At 49.0% G+C, this 26,552-nt stretch overlaps 1 protein-coding gene across 5 annotated transcripts in view; it reads left to right on the forward strand.

Annotated features, from left to right (window-relative positions):
• Window positions 1-26,552, forward strand: part of ADCY1 (adenylate cyclase 1) — a 142,283-nt gene that overhangs the window by 12,043 nt on the left and 103,688 nt on the right. For all 5 annotated transcript variants that reach the window (XR_001714512.3, XR_001714511.4, XR_001714513.3 and 2 more), the window contains exons 2-3: window positions 6,361-6,510; window positions 24,013-24,131. Coding sequence is in view for 2 of the 5 variants with exons in the window: in XM_519081.8 (XP_519081.3) it covers window positions 6,361-6,510; window positions 24,013-24,131 (269 nt within the window). In the remaining 3 variants the exon portion in view is untranslated. The remainder of the gene's footprint in view (window positions 1-6,360; window positions 6,511-24,012; window positions 24,132-26,552) is intronic.

The following is a 26,552-nucleotide window of genomic DNA, read 5'->3' on the forward strand; positions in this document are numbered from 1 at the left end:
ATTGTGTTATTTTATTTTTATTATGGAAAATTCAAATATACACAAAAGTAGAGAGACCAGCACAGTGATTTCTTGAGTACCCATCACTGGCTCCAACAATTATCAGCATTCTGCCGGCCCTGTTTCAAATGATGCTAATTCTAAAACGCTTTTATTAATTCAAACACCAGAAGCTAACAAGCAATTACATTAATTTAAAAACCCGCTTGTGTGAGACACTGAAGAAGCAGCCATGGTTTAAAGAGAATGACGTCACACCAGCACTCAGCTGCTGGTGAGCACCATGGAGGGACTGAGTGGTGTCCACTGGGGGCTCAGTCAGGGAGGGGGACAGAGGGACCACTCCACCATCCAGACACCTGGGAGATGGCAGGCTGATCGCAGTCTGGGAATTTACCAATGAGAACATGCCCAGTGCTGTGCAGGGAGCAGTTGTGTGGAGTCAGCTCCTTTGCTGGCCTGTGGCCCAAGTGCTGTTGGTTCATATGAGAAAGCACTCCCTCCAGCAGGCCCCCCCACCTGTGCCTGCACTCTTGCTCTGCTCAGGAGAGGCTGGTTTGGAGGACTGTCCTGCAGTGGTTCTCCTGTCCCCATGGATAGTCTGAATGCCACCCAGGCTGAGAGACTGTGCTGGGGCAGCCCGGGTGATGTCATGTTGAAAATGGGAGCAAATTTAATAGAGAGGTTTTCATACCCAATAGGAGTGATCCTGGGGTGAGAAGGGACCACCCAGACCAGTCCAGGGATCAGGAGGCTGCTCCGTAAAAGGAGGGAAACCCCTCTGGGCCAAGGTTGCAATGAGGGTTGTGGGTCTGAGAGCATGCTCTGCCCAGAGCTGTGGCATGGCCGGGGCGTGTGCTCCCATGTATGTGCATGGCATGGCAGACAGGTCAGAGGTGAGTCCAGGGCTCAGCAGGTCTCTTGTGTGCCAGGGAGGTGGCGCTCCATCCAGAATCTGGGATGATGAGAGGGTCTGCCTCAAGGGGACTTTGACTACAGCCTGATTGTGGGTTGTGTCAGGCGGTGGGGTTACAGAGAAGTTGGTGGCATAGGGCTGTCAGGGGCAGGGCCTGATGAAGGCTTGAGAAGGACAGAGAGAGAACGTCAGAGGACTTGCAGGTTTGGCTTGGGCAGTGGCACCTGTCTCTGGAGGGGAGGAAGGACAGGTACCTGGGGATGTGGGATGATGATGTCAAATTGGGATACTTTCTCCAAGGACTATGGGACGTCTTGGGTTGGGGGAGGGGCCCAGGGCTCCTCCAGAGTGCTAGTCTAGTGACCACGAGTGGTGTCTAGCATGAGGGATGCTAGTCCAGTGACCCTCCAGTGTCTGATGATTTTCTCATGGTTAGACTGGGGTGTTGGTTTTCAGCAGGAGGCCTCAGAGGACATGCCCTCACCGCATTGTGTCAGGGCACATCTGTCAACAGTACTCATCATGGCCAGTGCTGGCAGTTACCAGCTGGCTATGGTGGTATTGGCAGGTTTCTCCTCCGTAAAGGTTTTCTCTTTACTTTTCCTTTTCCATTTTGTGCTTTTCCGAAGGAAGTTACTGTGCTGAGCCCATACTGAAGGAGTGGGGAGTTTACCTTCTTGAAGGCGGAGTAGCTATAAATGATTTGGAATGCTCCAAATTTTTGCCTATTCGTCTGTTATCCTTCATTTATTTTTTATTTAATCATTGATTTATATTAGTACTGATGTTTATTTTATACTTTGGGTTACAATTCAATACTGCTTTGTGTTGCTCAAATTGTTCCAACTTTGGCCATTGGGAGCTCTTTCAGTTGGCTCCTGTGTCCTTTGACACACCCCCTCTCCATCATTTGTGTGTGTGTGTGTGTGTGTGTGTTTGTGTGTGTGTGTGAGAGAGACACTTGCTTTACTTTCTGGTCCTGCAAGGTGCTCCAGGCCCATCTGCTTGATTAGCAAATATTTTCTCTGCCTGAGCCCAAGAATCAGTCATTTCTCCAGGGAGCCCCAGTTCCTTTTATTGGAGAATTTTATTAAAGACCATTACCTGGCCTCCTCGTGTCCTCGTTGCTCCTGGGGAGCCATTGCTTCTAGTTTTCTCTCATTAGGCAGAGCTAGAACATATATGTGCACACACATTTCTATAAACGTTTGCATATGTACCCGTCTGTGAATTAAGTAAAACACGAGTTCATCCTGGTGCCTCAGAGTCTAACCTGCCTCCCATAGTGAGGAGCTGGCCCTGGTGATATTTTCAGGTGGTGCACAGTCAAGTAGAGATGCCCCAGGGCCTGCAGACAGGTCCTGCTCCTCCTGGCTGCCTTTTCCGAGCATGCTGGTGCTCAGTCTAGCAGACTCCCTGGGAAGCCCTTCTCTTCCCGGCTGTCTGGCTGAGTTAATCTGGCCCATGAAGATTTCTTCAGGGTGTTTCCAGGTGCTGGCTCTTTGGCCATTGGGGGCTGTTTCAGTTGGCTGCTGTATCCTTTGACACACCCCCATCATTGCGTGTCTGTGTGTGTGTATGTGTGTGTGTAACACTTTCCTTACTTTCTGGCACTGCATGGTGCTCCAGGCTCACCCTGATGCCTCAGAGTCTAACCTGTGTCCCACGCAGTGTCCTTTGTTGGGTTTCTCCTTAGGTCTCTTTGATAAGCTCATTTGGGAGGTACTACAGTTGCCACCAATCTGCCCATCTGGTGGATGAGAGACTGAGCCACAGTGATGGTGCAGGCAGAAGGCAGGGCTATGGCAGGGTCTGACCCTGGTGAGGACACCTGGACTCCTGTCCTCGCTCGCAGCCCAGCACAGCCCTTGCTGGGATGAGGGCCCGAGAGGGTGTCCATACTGGGAGACCAGCAGCCTGGTGCCACCCAGGGCCTGGCTGGTGTGGGCAGCATGTGGCTCTGGGCCACCTTGTGGTCAGGGAGTGTGGTGGTGGTGTGCAGATGGCCTGGGCTGGGCCGGAGTTGGATCTCCTGCTCCAGGAGTGGCCAGCGGGCTGTGGTGGGGAGGCCGCCTGTCCCCCAGGCCCCTGCAGCCCTCATCTCTGAGTAGCTCGTGGTGACCCGAGCCTGCCTTTCTTGTCACTGTGACATGTGCTAAGCCACATTACAATTGCCTTGCCCCTGTGACATGCATCTTTTGGATCTAAATGCCCCTCTAGCCGTGAGTTCAGAGAGCTTCATGGAGAGAATCGAGAGTTCCAGTCCTTGGGGACAGGTTTGGAACTCTCAATTCCAACACAGTGGATGCATTTGGTGGTTGAGGATGCTCATCTGGGAAAATGCGGGGGGCGTGGGTGTCTTGGCGGGTGAGCCCTGTGCTCATGGGCAGGTGTGGGGCACTTGGCAGATGACACCCAGCCCTACTGAAGTGTCCTTTCTGCAGCAGTCTCTTCTCAACCGCCCTCCTCCGTGGGTTTTTTTTTTTTTGAAGGGAGGCAGTGCCCAGCTCCTAGAGGAGTGGGTTGTTTGACGGCGCTTTTCCTTTCCAGGGCCACGGGGGTCTGAAGCTTCCAGTGGGAGTGTTGGTTTCACTGGTGACAGTGCCCTTCAGATATCCCAAGGGCAGGTAGTGATGGTTCCCATTCTCGTGAGGACAGATTGTAGTTAACAGAAATGGGGAGGCAAGCTAACGAAAAGAGAGGAGTGGCTGGTTCCCTCTGAGAAAGGGTTCCTTGGGCCCTGGGAGGGCTTGCAGGGGCACCTCCATATAGTGCAGAGATGAGGGGGACCGGCCGGCAATCCCCCCAGCCTCCACGGGCTGCTAGCCCACACGGAACAGCTCTGATGCAAACGGGGAGGGTCGGTCATCTTGACAACTGACCCGCCAGCTGTGCTATGTCCCCGCCCCCACATGGACTCCTTGTCATAAACTTGTAATCTAAGCCCATTGTGTTCCAGGAGGAAACCAGGGGAGAAAGGAAGCTAAGATGTGGAAAATCTCCAAGGAAGGTTTTGTTGTTCCTAATTGTCGTTTTTGTTTTAAGGGCTGGGGTCCACCTGCAATTCACTTCCTTTAGAAAGTGGGTGGTGGCCTCCTGTGCAGGCTCCTCCGCAGGCCTTGCTGGCTTAGCTCTGGCAGCTCCAGTGCCCCATGTGTCCGATGGCCCCTGGGTCTTCCAGCTCCCTGCTCTGGCCCTGACCCTTTCCAGACATCCATGGTGTTTGGTGATTCTGAGCACTGAACACACCCTAACATGCTCTGCGTTTTGTTTGTGGAAAAAGCCGGATCTGAGTGGTATCCACACCATGATGACAGCTCTGTCAAATGCACCGAGAGGGAAGCTAAATGGCCGTGTTCAGGTCCCGTGGAGATCTTCAGGGTCATAGTGGAGATTTCAAGGTCACCTTCTTGATGCTCAGGGTCTGGGAGAGACCATCCTATTGGATGTCTTGCTGCCGTCTCTGACCCCTCACAGGTGACAGCCATCCCATATCTGGCCTGCAGAGGGTGTGGTCAGGGTGGTGCTGTCCAGCAGGGGCAACCTCCTGCCTGTGCCTTTGCCAGTGTGTGGTGTTTAACGTCGTCAGCCCCACAGGGTCAGGTGGGGGTGTGTTTGATGTGTGTGGGGAGCTGTGCTGGGCGAGGGTCAGGTCCCCCATGGAGGTGTCAGGCAGAGGATGGCTGTCAGCTGGAGCCCTGCAGATTCGTGTTCCTTGTCCTCCCTCCCTGTCACCTCTTTGAGAGTGGCTCTGATGTTGTTTCCAGATTGCATGTGACCGTCGGTCCTAGGTTTGTTTTCCAGCCTCCTGATGGATGTGCCTTTGAGGCTATGTCATACACCTCAGGTTTGAAGGTGCTCCAAATCTGTCCTCTCCCCTCCCCGTGGCCCCTGCCCCTGGTCAGTCTCAGCTCTCCCACCTGCTCCTCAGCCCCAGCATCCAGTAGGTGGCCAGGAGCTGCCAGGTCTCCCTCCTAGAGCCGTCTGGGGGTCCCATCCTGCTGCCTGTAGCTTGGCCCGATCAGGGTGACACCCATCTGTCCCGTCTCATTGGTCTACCTCCTGGACTCTCTTGGTCCCCATCAGGTGGCAGCTGCTCCCCACACAACTGTGTGAGTTTGTTTTTGATTTTAGTTCTGTTTCATAGTGTGCAGCACACATTCACATGTGGGGGTGTTTGTGGTTAATCTGTGTGGAACAGTGACAGCCGGAGCCTGCAGGTTTCTGCTCCCTGGGAGACAGGTAGAAATGCCTGGGCTTAATCAGACATAGAAATTCTCCAATTTTGCGAGTGACCAAGGGACACCCGTTTCATACAATACTTACAAACTGTAGCCCCTCTTCAGGGCCTCTGGCAGAACATGCCGTGGCCCTGCATGGCTCGTCAGAGTTGCCTGTGTCCAGACCCAGTGGTCTGCAAGACGTAGAGACAGATCAGATGAGGAGACCAGCAGCAGGCAGTGGGAGCGGGAAGTGATTGTGGAGGGGAACCCTGGGTCAGGCTGGCGCCAGGTGCCTGATGCCTGGGTCTGAGCCTGGTTCTGAGCCTGGAGTGTGGGTGCACTGCTAGCGCTGGCTCCTTCTCAGGCTGGCCCCTTCTTTGTGTCTCATCTGTTGAAGCTGAAGTGGGGACAGGACTAAGGGAGAGTGCAGAGACCGGGCTCTGGACACTGCGTTTCCCCATCTTGTGCTGGTGCTCACTGTGTCCCCAAATCAACATCTGGGCTGTTTTCGCTTTTTGTTTTTTTTTTTGTAAACTCACCTTTCCTGAATCTTTCCAGAGGAGTTTGTGCAGGCTTTGTGGGAACAGCCACTCTACACGTATGTATTCTCCAGGGGTCTTGGTTTTCTGAAGCTGCTATAACAAAGCACCACAGACTGGGCACCTTAAACAACAGAAATGGAGAATCTCACAGTCTGGAGGCCAGAAGTCCAATATCAAGCTGTGGGCAGGGCTGGGCTCTCCTGAGACCTTGTTCCTGGGCTACAGACAGCCGTCTTCTCTCTGTGCCCTCACAGAGTCTTCCCGCTGGCTGTGTCTGTGTCCTCATCTCCCTTCTTATAAGGACACCAGGCAGATTGGATTAGTGCCCACCCTGATGGCCTCATTTTAACTTAATTGCCTCTGTAAAGACCCTGTTTTCAATTAGTCACATCCCGAGGTCCTGGGGGTTAGGACTTTATGCATTTTGGGGGACACAGTTTGGCCTTGACACTAGGCCTGGTTACTCCTCATCCCCTGACATGCTGTCTCACAGCCGCCCGGACAGGGTGAGGACGAGCTCCTGCCTGGCTGACTCCTTGTGTCCCTGGCCCTGCACTGTGGGTTTGGCCCGGGCGGCGTGGCTTTTGGAGAGCTCTTGCTATGCTCTCCGGGCGGCCTGGGCCCTCTTTGTGTGTGTGGGATGTCAGGCTCCACATGTTGCCTCCTTCTCTCCCTGCAGCTCGGTGCCAATGCCTTGCTCTTCGTCGGTGTGAACATGTATGGGGTCTTTGTGCGGATTCTGACTGAGCGTTCGCAGAGGAAGGCGTTCCTGCAGGCCCGGAGCTGCATTGAGGACCGACTGAGGCTGGAGGATGAGAACGAGAAGCAGGTCAGTGGCTTGGGCCAGTCAGCCTAGAGGGGTTGGCTGTGGGGCTGGGGAGGTGGAAGAAGCTGGCTTCCTGAGCCTCAGTTTACCTCGTGGTGACATGGGCCACAATTCCCAGTGGTACATGTTGGTATTTGAGGCTGTGGAGGAGATGCCCTGAGGTTTTATAGTTAGCAAATGGACAGGCAGGCTGGGTTTGCTGCCCATGGGATAGTGTTGGGATGGGGCTGCTTTGGGAACAGCATTTGGGCGCACGGACTTCCGGTTGCAGCTGGAATAGGTCAGCTGCCCAGGGAGGACGAGGCAGGTCCTGGCTGGGCCTCGGGTGAATGTGACCGTGCAGGTGGCCCTGATCCACTGGCCTGAGGCTTCCACCAGCTCTGCCCTTGGCTCAGTGTGGCCGACCCCAGAGCACGCTGGCACTTCTGGAAGGCAGAGATGCCCTTTTGCTGGGAGTTGTAGAGGGGTCACAGTGGTCATGATACAGCACCCACAGCCCTTGGGGTTCCTCCAGTGGCCGGCATCACCCCATTTTCAGGATGAAACAGCCGTGAGGGAAAGAGCAGTGGCTTGGAAGGAGCCATGCCTAGGTTCCCACCGCCCTCTATGACCCATCTTCTGTGCTCTCTGTCTGCTGCGCGGGGCCTGTGCCCAGCATGTGGGCTTAGGAAGGACCATCTGGGAGCCCTCGGGATAAGCCTGGCACATTCCAGGTGCCTTCACTGGAAGGATCTAGATTCTTCCCCTAGCCTTGGGGCTTACAGGCCTCTGTGACACCAAACTGCTGATGTCTCAGGCCTGTAGCTGACATATAGGATCTCTTTCTCAACGATGTGAATATAAGGTATTATACCAAATATAAATGTAAAAACTCACAAACACATTTCATGTATCGACATTATGATCCCTAATAGTTACAATAAAAGTAGGATATACAATAAAAGTAGGAAATAGATCACATATGTATGTTTAGGTGGTGTGTGCATTGCCGTCTATGTGAACACGTAGGAGGGAGTGTCCATGTGGATGTTATGTGGGCAGTGGTATGTGTCTGTGTATATGTACATGTGCATCCCTGTGGAGATGCATGTGTGGATATGTGCATATTTGCCTTTGCCTCTGTACATGTTTGCATGTGTGTCTGTGAATGCCTGTGCTCATGTGTATGTGTCCATGTATGTGCCTATCTGTACATCTGTGTGGTTGCATGTGTGTGTGGCTTTGTATTCATGTAGATGTGTTTGTGTGGGCATGCCTGTATGTCTTTGTGTGTATGTCTGTGATATGCAGGGATATGTGTATATGTGTGTATGCGCATGTGTTGATGTGTTGTCTATGTGTGTGCATGAATGTGTCGGTGTATGTATAAATTAAGCATCTTTCGAGGCTGAACGCTGAGCATTTTCTCTTAGACCAGAGTCAGTCACACAAGGAGAGATATCTCCTTTGTGCTTTCTGGGAGGCATATAGCCTTATTTTGTTACCACCATAAGATCCCAGAAATGAATCTTTGGAAGCCCTGTTCTCCCCTTAACTACATCCTCTGTAGTGGAGAGGGCAAAGGCTCTTTTCATGGGCCCTGCTTGTGTGCATTTCCTTTTCTTTTCCTCTTGTCTCCCTCCCATTTCCTTTTCCATACCTTCCTTTCCTACTTCTGTGTTGGTCTTTTTTCATTTATTTTCTGACACTTGCTGCCTTTCCTAAGGACTCTCTTTCCTCCCAGTATTGTCTAGTCTAGCCTTTGCTGCTTGATGTGCAGCATTTCACTGGGTTTTATAGCAGCTCTGTAAGCAAGGGATTTTTTCCTCAGCCCTATGGAGGAGGCAGTCCACACTCAGGGAGGCTCAGAAATGTGTCCAAGTTCTAACTGCAGAGTGGATGTTCTTAAGCAGGACATTTTCAAAATGTCACCCAATCCAGTTAACCCAGCCAGTTGCTATTTAGTGTTCAGATTTTGTCTTTATGTGTATTTTTCCCCACGTGATTGTCATTTTGGTGTATATATAATTTTATTTTCTGTCTTTTTGCTTATCATTTTGCAGAGACATAGCTACTGGTGTGATAAATGTGATTTAAAACATCTGCTTATTCTTCCCCTTAATGCATGTTCTGCAGTGTTCTCAGTGTCTGACATTTAGATACCACGTTCTAAAAGAGTTTTTTCTTCACGCACATGAAGTATTCACTGAGTAACATTTTTAGCAGTGTAAATATGTCATTTCTCTCCCAAGTTTCTGAGGTATTTTCCCAAACTTGTGCTCTTTTACATCTTTATAAATGATGACTGCTTACACTCTGCTCTCTATAGCAGCCCAGGCCAACCGCTGCATCAGCAGCAGTGGGGAGCCTGTTAGGAATGCAGATTACCAGGCCTCACCCAGCCCTGTAGGTGGGAAAGCCCCTAGGGTGGGGCCCAGGGGCGTCGGGGTTCTGATGAGCTGCTCTGCAGTCCCTGTCTTTCTCCCCTTCTCCCTCTCCTTCTGCCTATTGGTTTCCACCTTTCTCCCTCCCTGCCTCCCTCTCTCTCTGTGAGGACTTGGCACCTCCTGTTTCCCCTGCCCCTTTCCGTTTACTAAGGCTGACGGCGACTCCTTCATGCTTGTTCACCTTCTGTATTTCTTTGTGATTAGTACGCTCCAACCCTCCGTCCCGTTATATTCTGACTTTCCTGGCAGTTGGGTGAACTTCTCACTGTATAACAGAGACACTGATGCCTCATCCCCACGTTTCCCCAGGTCTGTTCCTCCAGCTTTGCTTTTCCTTGTGTAAAATTCAATCTTTTATATTTTCAAATGGAAGGATCATTTTCTTTCATGATTTCCTCTGTTGCTTCATAGCTGAGCTGATGTTTTGACACATGAGCGCTGATTGAGGACATGCCTTCCCTGACTTTACCAAGTGTATCCTCAGACCTCAGCTGTCCTGACTTTTGCTGTATTTTTTCTGTCGATTCCCTTTGAGCCTACAGGGTTGTATCTCACAATAACTGTCTGCCTAGATGGGCTGGTAATCAGCACCCAGGTTCCTCCTGGCTACCTGCTGCCTGATGTCAGTGCAGGGAGCCTTGTCTCTTTGGGATGGCAGAGGGGAGCACTTGGGGCCCAATAGGGCCCTGCCAGCTCTTGGATCTCTCAGCTACACAGGCACTTTGCCCCTCAGCATCTGCCTGGAGACTGCCTGGCCATCCAGAGAGCCTAGAGGTGGCCATGGCAGCCCTGCCCAGGCCTCACGTGTGTCAGCATGAAACGCCAGTCTCCTGAATGACAGGTGAGGGAGCCTTACCATGTGGCTAGTCGTGAGCATCTGCCTTTCATGTTTTAATTTCATTCATGACACATTTCCATTCAGCACCTGTTCCCAGAGCCTTCTCCAGCCACTTGAACTGTCCAGGCAACACAACGGGTGATGGGAGTGGATTGGGGAATGCACTGAGGTTCTGAGAGGGGATATGGGGGGATGTGACCTGATTCTGTGGGGGGATCCAGGGAGACACACCTGGTCCTGGGAGAGGATCTGGGTGTGGACACACCCCAGTCTGGGAGGGCTTCTGGGTGGATGGATGTACCCTGGTCCTAAGAGGGGATCTGGGGGACACACCTTGGTTTCGGGATGGGATCTAGAGGGGACACAACCCAGTCCTGAGAGGGATTCTGGGTCAGTGCACCCTGGTCCTGGGAGCCGATGTGGGCATCACTGGTAGGAGGCGGTGGAATGCAGGGCACGTCCAGAGGGACCAGAAGATGGGGGCTGAGTGAGGTCAAGTTGAGGGGAGGCCTGTGGGCAGACTCCGAGCCTTACGCTCCCATGCACGGTGCTTTGAGGGAAATCATTTCATGTCCTGTGACCTCAGCTGGAAGGAGATGGCTTGACCGGTAGAGAGGGGGGCAGGGCTGGCTCCTGTGGTTCTGTGCTCACAGAGGGGAGCTCCTGAGCCTAGCAGGAAAGAGACATCATGAACACGTTTTGAGGGTCAGTGCACAGGTAAGTGCGTGGAGGCAGGGGAGCCGACACACTGGGGAGTTTGGCGGTGGTTTTCTTTTTGTTTCTTCCTGGGGGATGAATGCATAACTGAGAGGCACTGTGGTCAGTGGCTTTGTGAGTAGGGAGAGCATTGTGCTCAGTTCACAAAATAGGAGTTTGGCTCAGGAGGCTCAGAAAACACCTCCCAGTGTGGACAGGTCTGCACTTTATGGCCCCCACTGAATGCCTGGGTTTGCAGGAGAGCACAGCAGGGTACTGCTGTTCTGAAATGCAAACTCCCAGTATTAAAACTCCTCATCCTGTCCCAGCTGAACCAGTTTTGTTCTGGGATGGGAACTGATGGAACAGATGGAGATGGCTGCAGCAGCAGTGCCCTTGCTCCGAGCCTCCTGGCAGTGCCAGGGGTGGAGGCCACCGGCTTTCACGCTCTTCTCCACTCTGTTTACGCATTGGATGCTTCTGTTCCTCAATGCCAGATCGTTCTTGCCCAGTTTGATAAGTTATGTTTTGACACCAGTAGTAGGGTGTGCTTCATCTTAAGCCCTGGGGAGCACCTCTCAATTTCCTGGCTTATGATGCCAGTGTTGGCTTTTACCAGCCAGGATGCATCCCTGGGTGCTCTGTGCCTACTTACTGCTAACTTTTGCAGCAACCCATGAAGAAGGTGACAACAGATACAGACACTAGGAGCTTTCTCCTTCCCCTCCTGTACTGTTTAGTGTCAATAGCCCTGCGGGTGCCCTGCAGAATCTTTGAGGCTTTAAGGGTCTGGTCTGCTCCTGCCGAGGCAGGTGCCAGTCTCAAGGGGTGAGGCTTCTGCCAACATTCTTATGAGGGGAAATATTACAGTAGCTCTCACTCTCCTCCCCTCCACCTTCTCAGGGCAGCCCATAGAACAAGAGGCTCTGGAGAAGGGTGGGGTGGGGATGGGGGCTTGTCTGTTTCATTGCACTACTTCCTGTCTGTCTGGAAAGTTCTCTGCTGTACTTAGGAAAGGTTTACCTGAATTGTCAGTGTGCCTGAGGCTGATTCCTTTGGGGGGATTTGAATGAGCTAAAATGACCCCTCCTCTCAACACAGCAAAACAAAGAAACAGAACAAAGGGTCACCCTGGGCCCCTGCCCTTCATCTGTCCTTGCCTGCAGGGTCTGGGCAGAGAAGAAGGTCAAGGTACTAAGATGTTCTTTCTGAGTTGTCAGATCTCTTTAAAATTAATTTCAGCCCTCTATATCATGGTTAGGAATGTAAGGACTTTATTCTGCTTAATAAATCTGAGAACTGGGGCTCTGAAAATTTAAATAACCCAGGAAAGATAACGGAGCGAATAATAGAGTCACCAGTGGCAGAGCCAGGGTGAGCCCGGGATCTTCCAAGGGAACCACATGGCTGTTTCCTCCTTTCGTGGCCACAGATCTCCTCAGCTAAAAAATGCTCACACAGATGTTTTAGGCTTACAAATAACTGAGCTAAAATGCTCCAAAGGGGTGTGAAGGTTCTTTTAACAGAGCTTTTTCTGTTTCTGAACAAAAATGTCAAAAGTTGGTTCTTTGAAATAGAAAAGCATTAAAGAGACTGATCAAGAAGAAAAAGAGCAGACACAAATAAGGAGCATGAGGGAAGAGAAAGGCTGCAGATAAAGCAGGGATTAAAAATAGATAATAGGGAAATGCTGAGAATAATTTTATGCCAGTATATTTGAAGAGAGACAAAATGGCCAAATTTCCAGAAAAAGTGTGAGTTACCAAAGATGATCCGCAAAGAAAAAGAAAGCCTGAAAAATCCTATAATTATTAAAAAGATTGATTCAGTAATTTACAAGCTCATCAAAAAGTAAACAGCAAGCCCAGATGGTTTTACAGATGAGTTAGACAGAACTTCAAGGAAAACGCGATTGCAATTTGATCAGTCACAGCATGGAAAGCTCGCTTTCTGAGCCCAGGTCGAGCTGGCTGGTGATTATGGAGGACGGAGCTCGGATTCCCACATCTCACAAAGGCCTGTCACGTGGACGGCAGGGAAAGCCTCTTTCTCAGTCTTGTTTTCATTAGTGGTTTGGCTTCTTGGTGCCGAAGTGGATTGGGTGGGCGTCAGGTGGATGCTTGGTCCCTGCCCTGCTGCTGTTTCATGCACCAGGTTCTAGGAGCGAGGGGCAGGGCATGCTGCCTGGTCGGGGTGACATGACTCCTGTGTGCTGTCAGCCCCCTGCCATTGCCAGGACACCTGTGCAAGTGGAACTGAGGTCCAGGGTGTTTGTGGTCAGCATCAGAGGCTCTAGAATGCTCCCAGCTCCCAACTTGTTGGTCATATGCTGGGTAGTGGAGGTGACCTGCTCCATGGCCTCCTGGAGCAGCCCCTGCCCAGCCTCCTTCCTGCCTTGAATGCCAGCATCTCTTCTGAGGACCGTCAAAAGTGGTGTCGGGGGCATCCCCCTCCTGCGTGGATGTCACACATCTGGCTCCATGCTGAGGCGTCTTGTTCCCCTGTGGCTGGCACAGCCCAGTGGGTTCTTCAGTCTCCTTAGCTCTCCAGGAGCACTACATTGGGCCCCTCAGTCACCGCCTTCTGCTTGGTTTTCGTGGCTTGTGCGTCACAGTTTGCTCTGTATCAGCTCCGGGAATCCCAGAGTCTCCTCCCTGTCATTCTGTGGCCAGTGCTGCAATATTGCTGAGGAAGATGCCGGAGCTGGTTGTCGCCTTGGTCTGTGGGAGGCTCTGCGGCATGTCCTGGGGGGCTGTGAGGAGGTTTGTGGGTACCCAGTTGTTTGCCATATCTGTTTTGTTTTTTTTTGAGGCAGAGTCTCATTCTGTCACCCCAGCTTGAGTACAGTGGCGCTATCTCAACTCACTGCAACCTCCGCCTCCCGGGTTCAAGCAGTTCTCCTACCTCAGCCTCCCGAGTAGCTGGAATTACGGGCATGTGCCACCACGTCCAGCTAATTTTGTATTTTTAGTAGAAACAAGGTTTCACCATGTTGGTCAGGCTGGTCTCAAACTCCTGACCTCCTGTGATCTGCCCACCTCAGCCTCCCAAAGTGCCAGGATTAAAGGTGTGAGCCGCCTTGAACGGCCTTGCCACATCTGTCTTTTTCCTACTTTGTTTGAAGTCTGTGTGGCAGATGGAGGTGGTGGCCAACATGTGGCTCCTGGACACACTGGTCCTCTTGGTTCTCCTTGATGGAACAGCCCAGGCTCAGAAGCCACATGCCAAGTTATAGAGCCCAGGTGTGGCCGGGAGAGGAAAGGTCCCTGAGCCCACCAGGGCCCACCTCCATGCTGGTAAGGACATGGGATCTGCTGTGCTGTGGGCATCTGGTGGTCTATGAGGGAGAGGGCAGATCCGCTGCAAGGAGTCCAGCATCTGCAGCCTGGCTCTCAGATGATTAGGGAACTGGGCCCAGCTATGTCTAGTATAGTGACATGAAGTGACCCATGGAGGGGACCTCTGACAGGGTGAGGGACTCAGCACACACAGCTGCAGGCTGCAGGGAGCTTTGCGGTTTCCCACTGGCCTTTCCTGGAAGAGCCCGAGGAGCAGAGCCACAAGTCGGGGAGAGCAGCCTTGGGAAGGCAGGCTCTGACCCCACCCGCTGAGGAAGACAGAGCTGAGAGAGCCTGTCTGGAGTAAAGTGGCCCGTTGGGACAGCACGTCAGTTAGAATCTGGTTTGGCTGCTAGTAACTGACCTGGAAAATGGTGGCTTAAACAAAATAGAAATTGTCTGTCTCATGGGCAGAAGTCTGGGGGGAGGCAGCCCGGGGCTGGTGTGGTCAGCTTAGGCTGTGTAACAGAGACTGGGTGGCTGCAACAAGAGAAATGTATTTCCTCACAGTTCTGGAGGCTGCAGAGTCCAAGATCAAGGTGTTGTCAGGGCTGGTTCCATCTGAGGCCTCTCTCCTTGACTTACCGATGGCCATCTTCTCCCTGTGTCCTCACATGGTCTTCCCTCTGTGCGCACACCCTTGGTGTCTCTCTGTGTCTCCTGATTTCCTCTTAGGAGGAGAAGAGGAATGCAGCCACATTGGATTAGGGCCCACTCAATTACCTCATTTTAATTTAATACCTCCCTAAAGGCCCTGTCTTCAAATATAGTCACCACATTGGGTTTTAGGGCTTCAATCTATGAATATGGAGGGGAGGGTCACAATTTAGTCCATAGCAGCCACTAAACAACATCTTATTTTATTTCAAATAAAAGTCGAGTGTATGATTTAAAAATAAGGATATGCTGCGTGTGAGTCCTGGATGAGTGTGCCTGGACTGGTGAGTGCCTGGCTCTGGGCTCCCTGGATGGCTGAGTGCAAATAGAAGTACATATGGCCGCCCCTGTGCAGCTGGTGGAGAAGCAGGCCTGGGCTGGGGGGACGGTCCCTTCCTGCTGGGTTTCCTCCCTTCCCCCGCTGCTCTTACTTGAACTGCATGTGGCAGGAGGCAGGAGAGGGGATCCTGCCAGGTTCTCAGCTGGCTCTGATGGACTGTGGCTGGGCAGCTCCCTAACTGGCTCCAGGCCTCAGATCCACCAGCCCTGAGTGTGGCTGGTTGTGGGTGATGAGGGGCGGTTGTATCCATACCTGAGCACACTGCACCCTTAGCCTGCTCCTCTGATCAGGGCCTGCTGTCCACCCTGGAAGGAGACTCCTTTTCGCAGTACTGCCACAACTTTAGAGGCCATTATTGTTTGTTTTTTTTTCCAATCCTCCTTCTGGTTTGTCTCGATGGTGATTTTACCTTGTGGAGCAATGGCTGATAGAAGTGCAGTCATGAGTCCTCATTAATAGGTGTGTAGTGAATGAACGCAATTGAGTGTGATTGGGGAATTGATCCTGTAGCTTCTTTGGCCCAGTGCTCCCAGCGGTGGCCTCTTTGTGTGTGCATCTCATACACATGCTTTTGTGACCTTGCTAGTGAACTCGGGATGAGAGGTAGGGGTGAGGACAAGTGGAGATGGCCCTCACCTTCCAGACATGTCCAGCCTGGAGTTGGTGCCAGGAGAAGGGAAGGGGCCTGAAACCCTCCAGCAGTGTGGATGGAGGACACCATGGCTGAGAACACTAACCAGGCTTGGGGCAGGGCAGAGGACGCCAGGGCTGCTCTGGCTGTAGAGATGCTCTCAGAAGTGACCAGTGCCAGGGCTTCAGGAGGTGGCCTTGACTGAACCGAATAGGGACGTACTATGGGGAAGAACAAGAGTGATCAGGGCTTTGAGGGATGTGTAGGGGTTTGCCAGGTAGAGGCAGGGAGGTGGGAACTGGAGGAGGCATTCAGGCAGCAAATTGAGGTGGAGGTGGTCACAGGTATTACTTTTGGTAAGTGTGAGCTCTGCCTTCCTTCTGCTTGGAGAGGAAGGGGATATGGGCTGGAAGTGCAGCTCCACTGGGTGGTGAAGACCACTTGGGGGCTTCAGGGTGTTCATGGTCCCCCACAAGGGTCTAGCCTGAAGTCTGTGCCTGTCACAGCTGGAGAGCACAGGGTGAGAGGCATAGGAGGTCACCCTCAGCTTCCTCCTCCGCTGCCTGCAGCCTGTCCAGGAAGCCCTGTATCCCTGAGTTCAGCTCCCTCTTCCATACTATGGAGCTGGCCCCTCCCAGAGTCCTGGCTGTTCCTCAGATGCCATTATTAAATCAGAATTCCAAAAATAATATGCAGCTATTTAAAGCACACACTCAATTTGTTACCCTAACAAGGTAAATGGAACAATTTTGAGTTCTCATCATGTGAAGAAATTTATCAAGAGAAAGAAGACTTCCATTTAAGTGATGCAGTATGGATTTTTAAATGGGGCTGGCCAATGGACAGCACCTTCTCAAACAACTACAGTTGTGATTTATTTTTCATTTTTTAAATGGCTTTATTGAGTTTATGTACCATAAAGTTCAATTAAATAAACTTTGTCCAACTGAATAAAGTTCACTTAAATGCTTTTTCCTATAGAGTTATTATTATTTAGAATTATGCAAGAATCTTAGTCTTATTACACATTAATCTTATTTAATACATATGTCAAATGATCTTATTGTAGAAAATTAGTATACAATAATCTAAATTTAGGATATTTTTATTATCCCCCAAAGACACCTCATATCCATTAGCAGTCACTCTCCATGTATACCCTCACCTGCCCTCCAGCAAGACATAGGCACCCACTAATTTACTTTCTGTCTCCATAGATTTACCTGTTCTGGACATTTCATACAAATGGAATCATATAATAGGTGATCTTTTGTGACTGGCTCTTTCCACTTAGCATAATGTTTTTGAGGTGCATCCACATCATAGCATGTTTTAGTATTTCATTCTTTTTTATGGACAAATAATATTCCACTGTATGGATGGATCACATTTTGTTTATCTGTTCACGGCTGATACATATTTGGGTTGTTTCCACTCTGGCTATAATAAGTAATGCTACTATAAAAAATCATGCACAAGTTTTTTGTGTGAACACATTTTCATTTCTTTTGGATAAATACCTAGGAGTAGAATTGCTAGGTCTTGTGGTAACTCTATGGTTAGCATTTTAAGGAGCTGCTAGACTGTTTTCCAAAGTGGCTGCACCATTTTCCATCCCTACCAGGAGTATGCAAAGCCTCTAGTTTCTCCATATTCAGAATCTTTTTTTTTGTTTAAATTAAACTGTTTTTATTTTGAACTACTTGTAGATTCACATTTAGTTATAAGAAATAACACAGAGAGATCCCATGTGCCCTTTACCCAGCTTCCCCAATGGCAACATCTGCAGAACTGTGGTACAATATCACAACTAGGATATTGACATTGGGACAGCCAAGATATGGAACATCCGTCACCCTGAGGATCCCTCATGTTCCCTTTAAATAGCCACATCCACTTCCCTCCACAACACCTTCATTCTTAAGACCTGGGAATCACTAACCTGTTACCCATTTCTTTAAATTTGTGATTTCAAAAAATTCATATAAATGGAGTAATAAAATATTGTAGACATTTGGGATTGGCTTTTTTTTCACTCAGCATAATTATTTGGAGGTTCATCCATATTGTTGAATATATCAATATTTGTTTCTTTTTATTACTAAGTGGCATTCTATGGTGTGGCTGTATCACAGTTTGTTTAATTGTTGGCCCATTGAAGAATGTCTTGGTAGTTTCCAGTTTTGGCCTATTAGGAATAAAGCTGCTATGAACATTCATGCACAGGTTTTTGTGTAAACATAGGTACTAATTTTTCTGGCTCAAATACCTAAAAGTACAGTTGCTGGGTCATATGGAAGTTGCCTATTTAGTTTACTGAGAAATAGTGAAACTTTCCCAGAATGGTTGTACCATTTATGTACCCAGCAACATATCCATGTCTTTTGCCTACTTTCTAACTGTATTTTTTAAACTGCTGGGCTTTGAGAGTTCTTTATATGTTCTAGATAACAGTACTTTTTGGGATATTTTGTTTGTGAATATTTTCTCAAAACCTATAGTTGATCATTTTATTCTTTTAGCAGAGTCTTTTTGAGAGCAAATATTTTTAATATTGATGAGGTTTAATTCACCAGTTTTTCCTTTTGTACTTTTGGTGTCAAGTCTAAAGACTTTTTGCCTAGCCCTAGTTCTTATGTGTTTTTCTGAAAGTTTTATCTTTTACATTTAAATCTATAACATATTTTAATTTAATTTTTGCATAAGGTATGAGGTTTAGGTTAAGATTCATTTTTTTGTCTATGAATGTCAAGTTGCTGTAGCATTTGTTGAAAAGACTACCCTTCCCCCATTGAATTACTTTTGAACCTTTGTCAAAAATTTGTTGTGCATATTTGTGTGGTCTATTTGTGGATTCTAGATGCTGTTTTATTGTCTTATGTGTTTATCTGGCAACCAACATCACACTGTCTGGATTATTGTTGTTTTATAACAAGCCTTGAAATCAGGTAAAGTGATTTCTTTTACCTTGTTGTTCTTTTTCAAAATTATGTTAAGTAGTATTATTCCTTTTCCTTTACATTTAAGTGTTAGAATAATTTTGTCTATAGGTACTAAAGAATTTGCCGGGATTTTGATAGGATTTATATTAAAACTGTATATCAATTTGGAGAGGGTTGACATCTTTACTAAGTTGAGTCTTCCAATCCATGAACATGGTATGTCTCTCCATTTATTTAGATCTTCTCTGATCTCTTTAATCAGTCTTTTATGGTTTTTAACATACAAATCCTATACATGTTTTGTTAGATTTACACCTCAGTATTTCATTTTTGAGCAACTGTAAATGGTATTGTATCTTAAATATCAGTGTCCATGTGTTTATTGCCGGTATATAGAAATGTAATTGACTTTTGTATATTGATCTTGTATCCTGTGACCTTCTGAACTTAATTATTTGTTCTAGGAGTCTTTTTGGTACAATTTTCTTTTGTTTCTGCTTTTGTAACATCCATTGTATTTCCCATGTAGACCATCATATTACTTTTATTTCTTTCTTTCCAATCCGTATGCCTTTTCTTTCCTTTTCTGAACTTACTGCACTAATAAGACCTTCCCATGAGATGATGAATATGAGTAATGGGAGCCAACATCCTTGCCTTGTTCCCAGTGAAAGCATTCAATGTTTGTTAGGTGTAGGCTTTTTCTGAATATTCCTTATAATGAGGAGGAAATTTTTTTTTCTATTTTCATTTTTCTGGAAGTTTTCATCATAAATAGATGTTGAATTTTGTCAAATTCTTTTTTGATATCAATTGCTATGTGATTTTTTTTTTTATTCTGTTGACATGGTGTGTTGCACTGACTGATGTTTCAATTTTGAATTAGCATTACATCCCTGGATTAAACCCCATGTGTTTGGGGTATATACTTCTTGTTGCATATCACTGAATTGCTATCTTGTAAAAGACTTTTATATCTATGTTTCTAAAGTGCATTCGTAGTTCTTTATTTAGTCATTCTTATGATGGTTGCTTTACAGTCTTTGTTGGATATTCTGGCATCTCTGTCTTGGTATTGATGTGTGTTGGTTGTCTTTGTTCACTTGATGAGCTTGTTCTAGTTCTTGGTATGATGAGTGATGGTTCACTGGAACCTAGGCATTTGGAATGTTATGTATGAGGCTCTGTATATTATTTGGACATTTTGTTTTTGATGATTTTCTGTGACATGACTCTGGTTGGGAAAGGGGGGTTGCTGTCTCTTTACTGCCAGGTGGAGTTAGAAGTTTAGGCTCCACACTGGGCCTCTGTTGACACCATGTGGGGAGGGCTCCTTCTTACTGCTGGGCAGGAGTGAGAGTTCTAGTCCCTCATGGTCCCCACTAATAGTACCTGGCTTGGGGGAGGAGAATGAGATCCCCTTGGTTCCCACTGACTCTGCAGAGTTGGGGGATGCTTGTTACCAGCAGGTGGAGAGGGAAGGCTTGGCTCACTCTGGGAGTGGGTGGGTTGATTGGGGGCCCCTTCACAGCCTGGGGTGGGGGTGGAGGTCTGGCCTCTCTACTTGGCCTTTGCTGGTGTGGGTGGGGTTGGGGCACAGAGTTTTCAGTGTCTCTGGCCTGGAGTAGGTAAGTTATTGTCTGAAAGTTTTCTTCTTGTGAGGTTGCCCAGTCCTGGGCCTTTGGCTGAAGAGAGCTGCTTTTGTTGTGTTTTCCTTTGGTCTGTGCCTATTGGTATTGCTGACTTGCCCACTTCTCAAGCACTCAGTCTGGCATATATGAGGCTAAAGAAACCTCAGGAACTCACCTTTATGTCATTTCTTGGTTTCAAGATTTCTGCCTTCTTCCCTCTGACTTTTAGTCTTGGTTGTTTGATGTGTAACATCCAGGACTTTCAGCTGTGTTCAGCAGGAGGAATAGGGAAAAATACTTCTCCATCTTCCCAGAAGTAGAGTCTTCACAATTGTCACTGAAAATCTAGTTTTTTTTAAGAGTACATTTAAGTCACATTTTGATAATCAAGATAAATTCGTTAAGATTTTTATATAGCCTTTATAGGACACTGAGGTACTTTGTATGATCCATATTCATATTAGCTTTTATACTTTTGATTTCTGGCTATTTAAATTACTTTGTTGGCTAGAGCTTATTGACATATGATCTGTTCTTGACACTAATGTTTACTGCTGCTTGGGCCTTGAGGGTTTTGAGATTGGATGTGAATTTCATGTGGAATCTTTATAATGTGAATGAGCTACTTCGTCTTTTTTTTTTTTTTAATCAGAAATGAATGCTGAGTCTTATCAGATGGCAGCTTGCTTCCTGTGGGAAAGGTTTTGTACTTTAGTCTGTGGTTATTAACTTGCATTGGCTTAGATGCTGCTGCTAATCCAATGGACGGAGCTAATGCTGAGCCCTTGGTTAGAAATGCAGTTGTCCTTAGGAACGTCGTGTGACAGTGGCTTACAGAAGTAACATAGCTCTTTTTGTCTTACGTATACATTCCAGGGTAGGCACTTTATGGTGGTGCAGCAGGTGTGATCCATGAAACCCTCAGCTGTCTCCATCTAGCTCACCACCTGTGTCCCTAGTGTGTTGCCTTCATCCTCCTAAACCAAGATGGTAGGTGGAGATCTGGCTGTTATGACTGTGTTCCCAACAACAGCAGGAGAAGAAGGGAAGAGGGACAAGCTGTTTTGTTTTTTAAATTTTAACCTTCATTTTAGATTGAGGGTACATGTGCAGGTTTGTTACGTTGATATACTGTGTGATACTCAGGTTTGAGGTACAATTGATCCCATAACCCGGGTACTAAAGCATAGTACCCAGTAGCTAGTTTTCAACCTTTGCCTCCCTCCGTCCCTCTCTCCTCCTTTTTGGAGTCCCCAGTGTCTGTTCTTCCCATATTTATGTCTATGTGTATCCAATGTTTAGCTTCCACTCGTAAGTGAGAACATGTGGTATTTGGTTTTCTGTTTCTGTGTTACTTCAGTGGCCTCCAGCTGCATCCATGTTGCTGTAAAGGACATCATTTCATTCTTTTTTATGGCTGCATAGTATTCCATGGTGTATATGTACCACATTTTCTTTATCCAGCCCACCATTGATGGGCACCTGTGTTGATTTCATGTCTTTTATTGTAAATAGTGCTGCGATGTACATACACATGTACGTGTCTTTTTGGTAGAATGATTTATTTTCTTTTGGATATGTACCCAGTAATGGGATTGCTGGATTTGATGGCAGTGCTGTTTTAAGTTCTTTGTGAAATCTCCAAATTACTTTCCACAGTGGCTGAACTAATTTACGTTTCCCACCAGCAGTGTGTTCCCACCAAATGTTCCCTTTTCTCCACGGCCTCACCAGCATCTGTTGTTTTTTGACTTTTTAATAGTAGCCATTCTGACTTCTGTGAGATGGTATCTCATGGTGGTTTTGATTTGCATTTCTCTAATGATTAGTGATGATGAGAATTTTTTCATGTTTGTTGGCTCCTTGTATGTCTTCTTTTGAGAAGTGACTGTTCATGTCCTTTGCCCAGTTTTTAATGAAGGTTATTTGGTTTTTGCTAGAACAAGCTGTCTTTAAGGAACATTTCCAAAGCTTCCACATGACCTTTCAACTCATGTCTCCCTGGCCACATCTAGCTGCATGGGAGGCTGGAAAGTATGGTCTTTATTCCAGGTAGCCAAGAACCCCAGTGAAAATAAGGGTCTCTCTTGTCAGGCCAGCAGTGGAGCAGGGCTACTGGGGACAGCCAGCTGATAGCTGGGTGACTCTGCCACAGCTGGTTCTTGCAGCACCCTGTGCCACGGCTGAGTTGTCCACGTGAGCTCCAGTCTCCCATGCTGGGGGCCGTGTGCGGGAAGTCAGGATGTGTGCCAGGGGCTTCCCAGCAGTCTTTCTTTCCTTCCTGGGATCAGCATTTGTGGCTCTGGATGCTCCCCCATCACCTGTCACATTTTTGTGGTCCTTGGAGTTCAGTATCCTGCATTTTTCAATTCCTCAGAAAGTGGGTGCCAAGGTGGAGGCCACATGGGGGCTGCGGCAGAGCTTCATGGGAGCTACTTGGGGGCTATAGTGAGGGCTCGGGTGGGGACTGCAGTGGGGCCCTTGGTGGGGGTGGGTTCTCAGTGTAGACCTTGGCCTTGTTTAGGACACACCTCCAGGCCACAGACTCTGGTGCCAGGACTCAGGCAGCTGAGGCATAGACTTAGCCTCACTTGGCATCAGACAGAGCTGGACCTGGTCTTCCTTCTCTGAAGTTTATGTGGAAGTAACTTACCAGGGGAAACTTCAAGTGTGCCAAATTTGTTCTCCCATTGTAAAATCGGCTGTGCTCATGGAATGCTATCTGCCATGTGGAACAGAGGGGTGAGGCCCTCATGGCCACTTCCCAGAGATCATCTGGGATTTTGGGATGTGGGTAGCTATTTTCACTGTGGCTGCTCCTATGGCTCCTGAACGTGAAGGTGTCTGGGCACCTGTGCTCCTTCCGAGAAAGTCACACAGGATGGAGGCCGCTCCTGGGTCAGGGATGTAGCCTGTGCAGGAGGGACTCCCAGGGCTGTGCCCGGCAGGCTTGCGTGGCTGGGGATGGAGAGGAGGCGGAAGCATCTCAGTGCTGGGTGCCCGCGTGACTACTGCTAAGGCTCCTTGGAGGGAGGGAATGCTGCTGGCACTGAGCAAGACAGGCCGCTGCGGAGGGGCTTGGAGCCAGAGGGCGCGGTGGGAGGGATGGAGCTTCTTCCCCTCTTCAGCCTGTTTCCGCGCTCGTCAGTGGGATGTTCTACCTGATACTACGTGGGATTTAAACTCTGCTCTTTTGCTTTTCTTTTCAAAGCAGAGTGGGAGGGGCATGGGAGGGACTGAGGGATGAGTCAGGGACCCTCACACCACATTTCTGGAACATGGTCTCTCAGACATAGGGGTGTGCCCAACAGGTCAAGGGCCAGCTGGGGTTGGGGTCAGGGAACATCCAACTGGAGGATGAGAATCAAAGTCCTACTTACTCCCTCAGTCCAGACAAGGAAACTGAGGTCTAGGAAGGGGAAAGGACTCTCCAGGATGGCATAGTTTATTTTGAAAAATCCAAACATTTATTCTTTTCTCTTGGGGGAAAAAAGAAAATGCTTGACCTACACAGCTAAGGGAGAAATAAGAAGACAAAGACCAAGAAAGAATGCCACATGGTCCCGTAGCCCGCCTATCTGTAAGAACAAGAGGACTCTGTGGGTACCTCAGGAGGACAGCTTGTTTTTTTAAGCCAATGTGAAAGACTCTTTCTGGGATATTGTTGGAGCAGTAGGGGGAGGGAGAGAAGCCAGGTTGGGGCCCTGGTGGAGACAGCAGTGTTTTCACAGCTGTAACCCTGCTGTACACTGAAGCACAGGCCGAGACTCAGGAGTGTGTCCAGGGAGTAGCGTGAGGAGCGCCGCAGGGAGGCTTGGGTGTTGGGGAGGCTGTGCCAGCCCTGGCTAGTGCTCCTGGAGGGAGTTGCTTGTTCAGTGGCAGTCCAGGCCTGGACGTGGGCCTACCCAGGCTCAGGGGCCCGGCACCCTTACTGGGGAGGGTGAGGTGAGGAGGAGTGGAGGGAGGGGGCTCTGCTGTCTAACCCGGGCCCTTCTCTTCTGTCCAGGAGCGGCTCCTCATGAGCCTCCTGCCCCGGAACGTTGCCATGGAGATGAAGGAGGACTTCCTGAAGCCCCCTGAGAGGATTTTCCACAAGATTTACATCCAGAGGCACGACAATGTGAGGTAGGGCTGGTGCTGACCCGGCACAGCGGGGAGCCTGGGAAGCTGAGGTGTGTAGATAATGGTGAAGGTGGGGAGGTGATGACAGAAGTGGGGAAGGGATGGATGGAGGTGGGGAAAGAATGGGGGTGTGGAGGTAATGGTGAAGGTGGGGAAGTGATGATGGAAGTGAGAAGGTGATAGGTGGAGGTGAGGAGGTGATAGTGGAGGTGGGGAGGTGATGGTGGAGGTGAGGAGGTGATAGTGGAGGTGGGGAGGTGATGATGGAGGTGTAGAGGTGATGGTGAAGGTGAGGAGATGATGGAGGGGTGGAGGTGATGGTGGAGGTGATGGCGGAGGTGAAGGGGTGATGATGGAGATGAGGAGGTGATGGTGGAGGTGAAGGGGTGATGGTGGAGGTGGGGAGGTGATGGTGGAGGTGAAAGGGTGATGATGGAGGTGTGGAGGTGATGGTGGAGGTATGAAGATGATGGTGGAAGCGTGGAGGTGATAGTGGAGGTGTGGAGGTGAAGGGGTGATGGTGAAGGTGTGGAGGTGATGGTGGAGGTGAGGAGGTGATGGTGGAAGTGTGGAGGTGATGGTGGAGGTGGGGAGGTGATGGTGGAGGTGAAGAGGTGATGGTGGAGTTGGGGAGGTGATGGTGGAGGTTAGGAGGTGATGGTGGATATGGGGAGGTGATGGTGGATGTGTGGGGGTGATAGTGAAGGTGAGGAGGTGATAGTGGAAGTGTGGAGGTTATGGTAGAGGTGGGGAGGTGATGGTGGAGGTGGGGAGGTGATGGTGGAGGGGGGAGGTGATGGTGGAGGTTAGGAGGTGATGGTGGAGGTGAGGAGGTGATGGTGGAGGTGAGGAGGTGATGGAGGTGGAAAGGTGATGGTGGAGGCGGGGAGGTGATAGTGGAAGTATGGAGGTGACATTGGAGGTGAGGAGGTGATAGTGGAGCTGTTGAGGTGATGGTGGAGGTGTGGAGGTGATGGTGGAGGTGGGGAGGTGATGGTGGAGGTGGGGAGGTGATAATGGAAGTATGGAGGTGATTTTGGAGGTGAGGAGGTGATAGTGGAGGTGTAGAGGTGATGGTGGAGGTGGGGGGTGATAGTGGAAGTGTGGAGGTGATGGTGGAGGTGTGGAGGTGATGGCAAAGTTGGAGAAGTGATGATGGAAGTGAGGAGGTGATAGTGGAGGTGTGGGGGTGATGGAGGTGTGGGGGTGATGGTGGAGGTGGGGAGGTGATGGTGGAGGTGTGGAGGTGATAGTGGAGGTGCGGAGGTGATATTGGAGGTGTGGAGGTGATGGTGGAGGTGGGAAGGTGATGGAGGTGGGGAGGTGATAATGGAAGTATGGAGGTGATTTTGGAGGTGAGGAGGTGATAATGGAGGTATGGAGGTGATGATGGAGGTGGGGGGGTGATAGTGGAAGCATGGAGGTGATGGTGGAGGTGTGGAGGTGATGGCGAAGTTGGAGAAATGATAATGGAAGTGAGGAGGTGATAGTGGAGGTGTGGGGGTGATGGTGGAGGTGGGGAGGTGATGGTGGATGTGATGGTGAAGGTGAGTAAACTGATGATGGAAGTGAAGAGGTGATGGAGGAGGTGAGGAGGTGATGGTGCAGGTGGGGAGATAGGGGGAGTGTGGACAAAGGGTCTCAGTTGTGAAGGGAGGAGAGGGCAAATGTGGTCAGGAGGTTCAGGTGGACATCTGCCTAGCAGGGAAACAGGTCCTACGTGTAGGGGGCTCTTGGCTTCTTGGGTGATGCATGTTACAGTTATCTTTCCAATTTCTTATTTCAGTATTCTTACACTTCCTCTGTTGACTGGAGAGGGTAAAAAATCTGTCCCTAAACCTGGCTTTGAGCAGTGACATTTTGGGCTCAGAATTTGCCATGTCAGAATAGTAGCTGAGCATTATGCTAGTTGTTGCTGGGTCTGGTATATGTGTGCTCTTCTGTCTTACTCTGTTCATTTCATGACAGCCCTAGGAGGCAGGGATTGTTCCCATTTTATAGGTGAGGAAACTAAACCTTCAAAGTGAACCAACTTGCTTTAGACACTCTGAGGTTTGCTTGTTTTTTTTTTTTTTTTAAAGATTCTGTTTAAAAGTATTTATTTTATTAAATTGTGGATTCCACTTAAAAATACTTTTCATGCAAGTATAGTGTGCTTAGAATGGTTTGAGTGTTGCCTATTTGGGATTAATGCTTTACATAAATATCACTCAGGTAGGAGATGGTGTTTGAGGGACCTGAAACACTTTTCCTTTTCTGCTGTTTTTTGCTGGTTCTTCTGGATGTTGGTGTCAGGCCTCTCTGCCCATTTGGCCTCTGAAGACACAAAAGGTCAATAGAAACTCTCAGTCCTTCTTATGTTGAGCACCACAGACTGGGTCCCTGCAAACCAACACTCATTCATTGGAAATGAGTTGAGGTTTG

This window comes from Pan troglodytes, chromosome 6 (genome assembly GCF_028858775.2).
Source record: "Pan troglodytes isolate AG18354 chromosome 6, NHGRI_mPanTro3-v2.0_pri, whole genome shotgun sequence".
NCBI lineage: Eukaryota > Metazoa > Chordata > Mammalia > Primates > Hominidae > Pan > Pan troglodytes.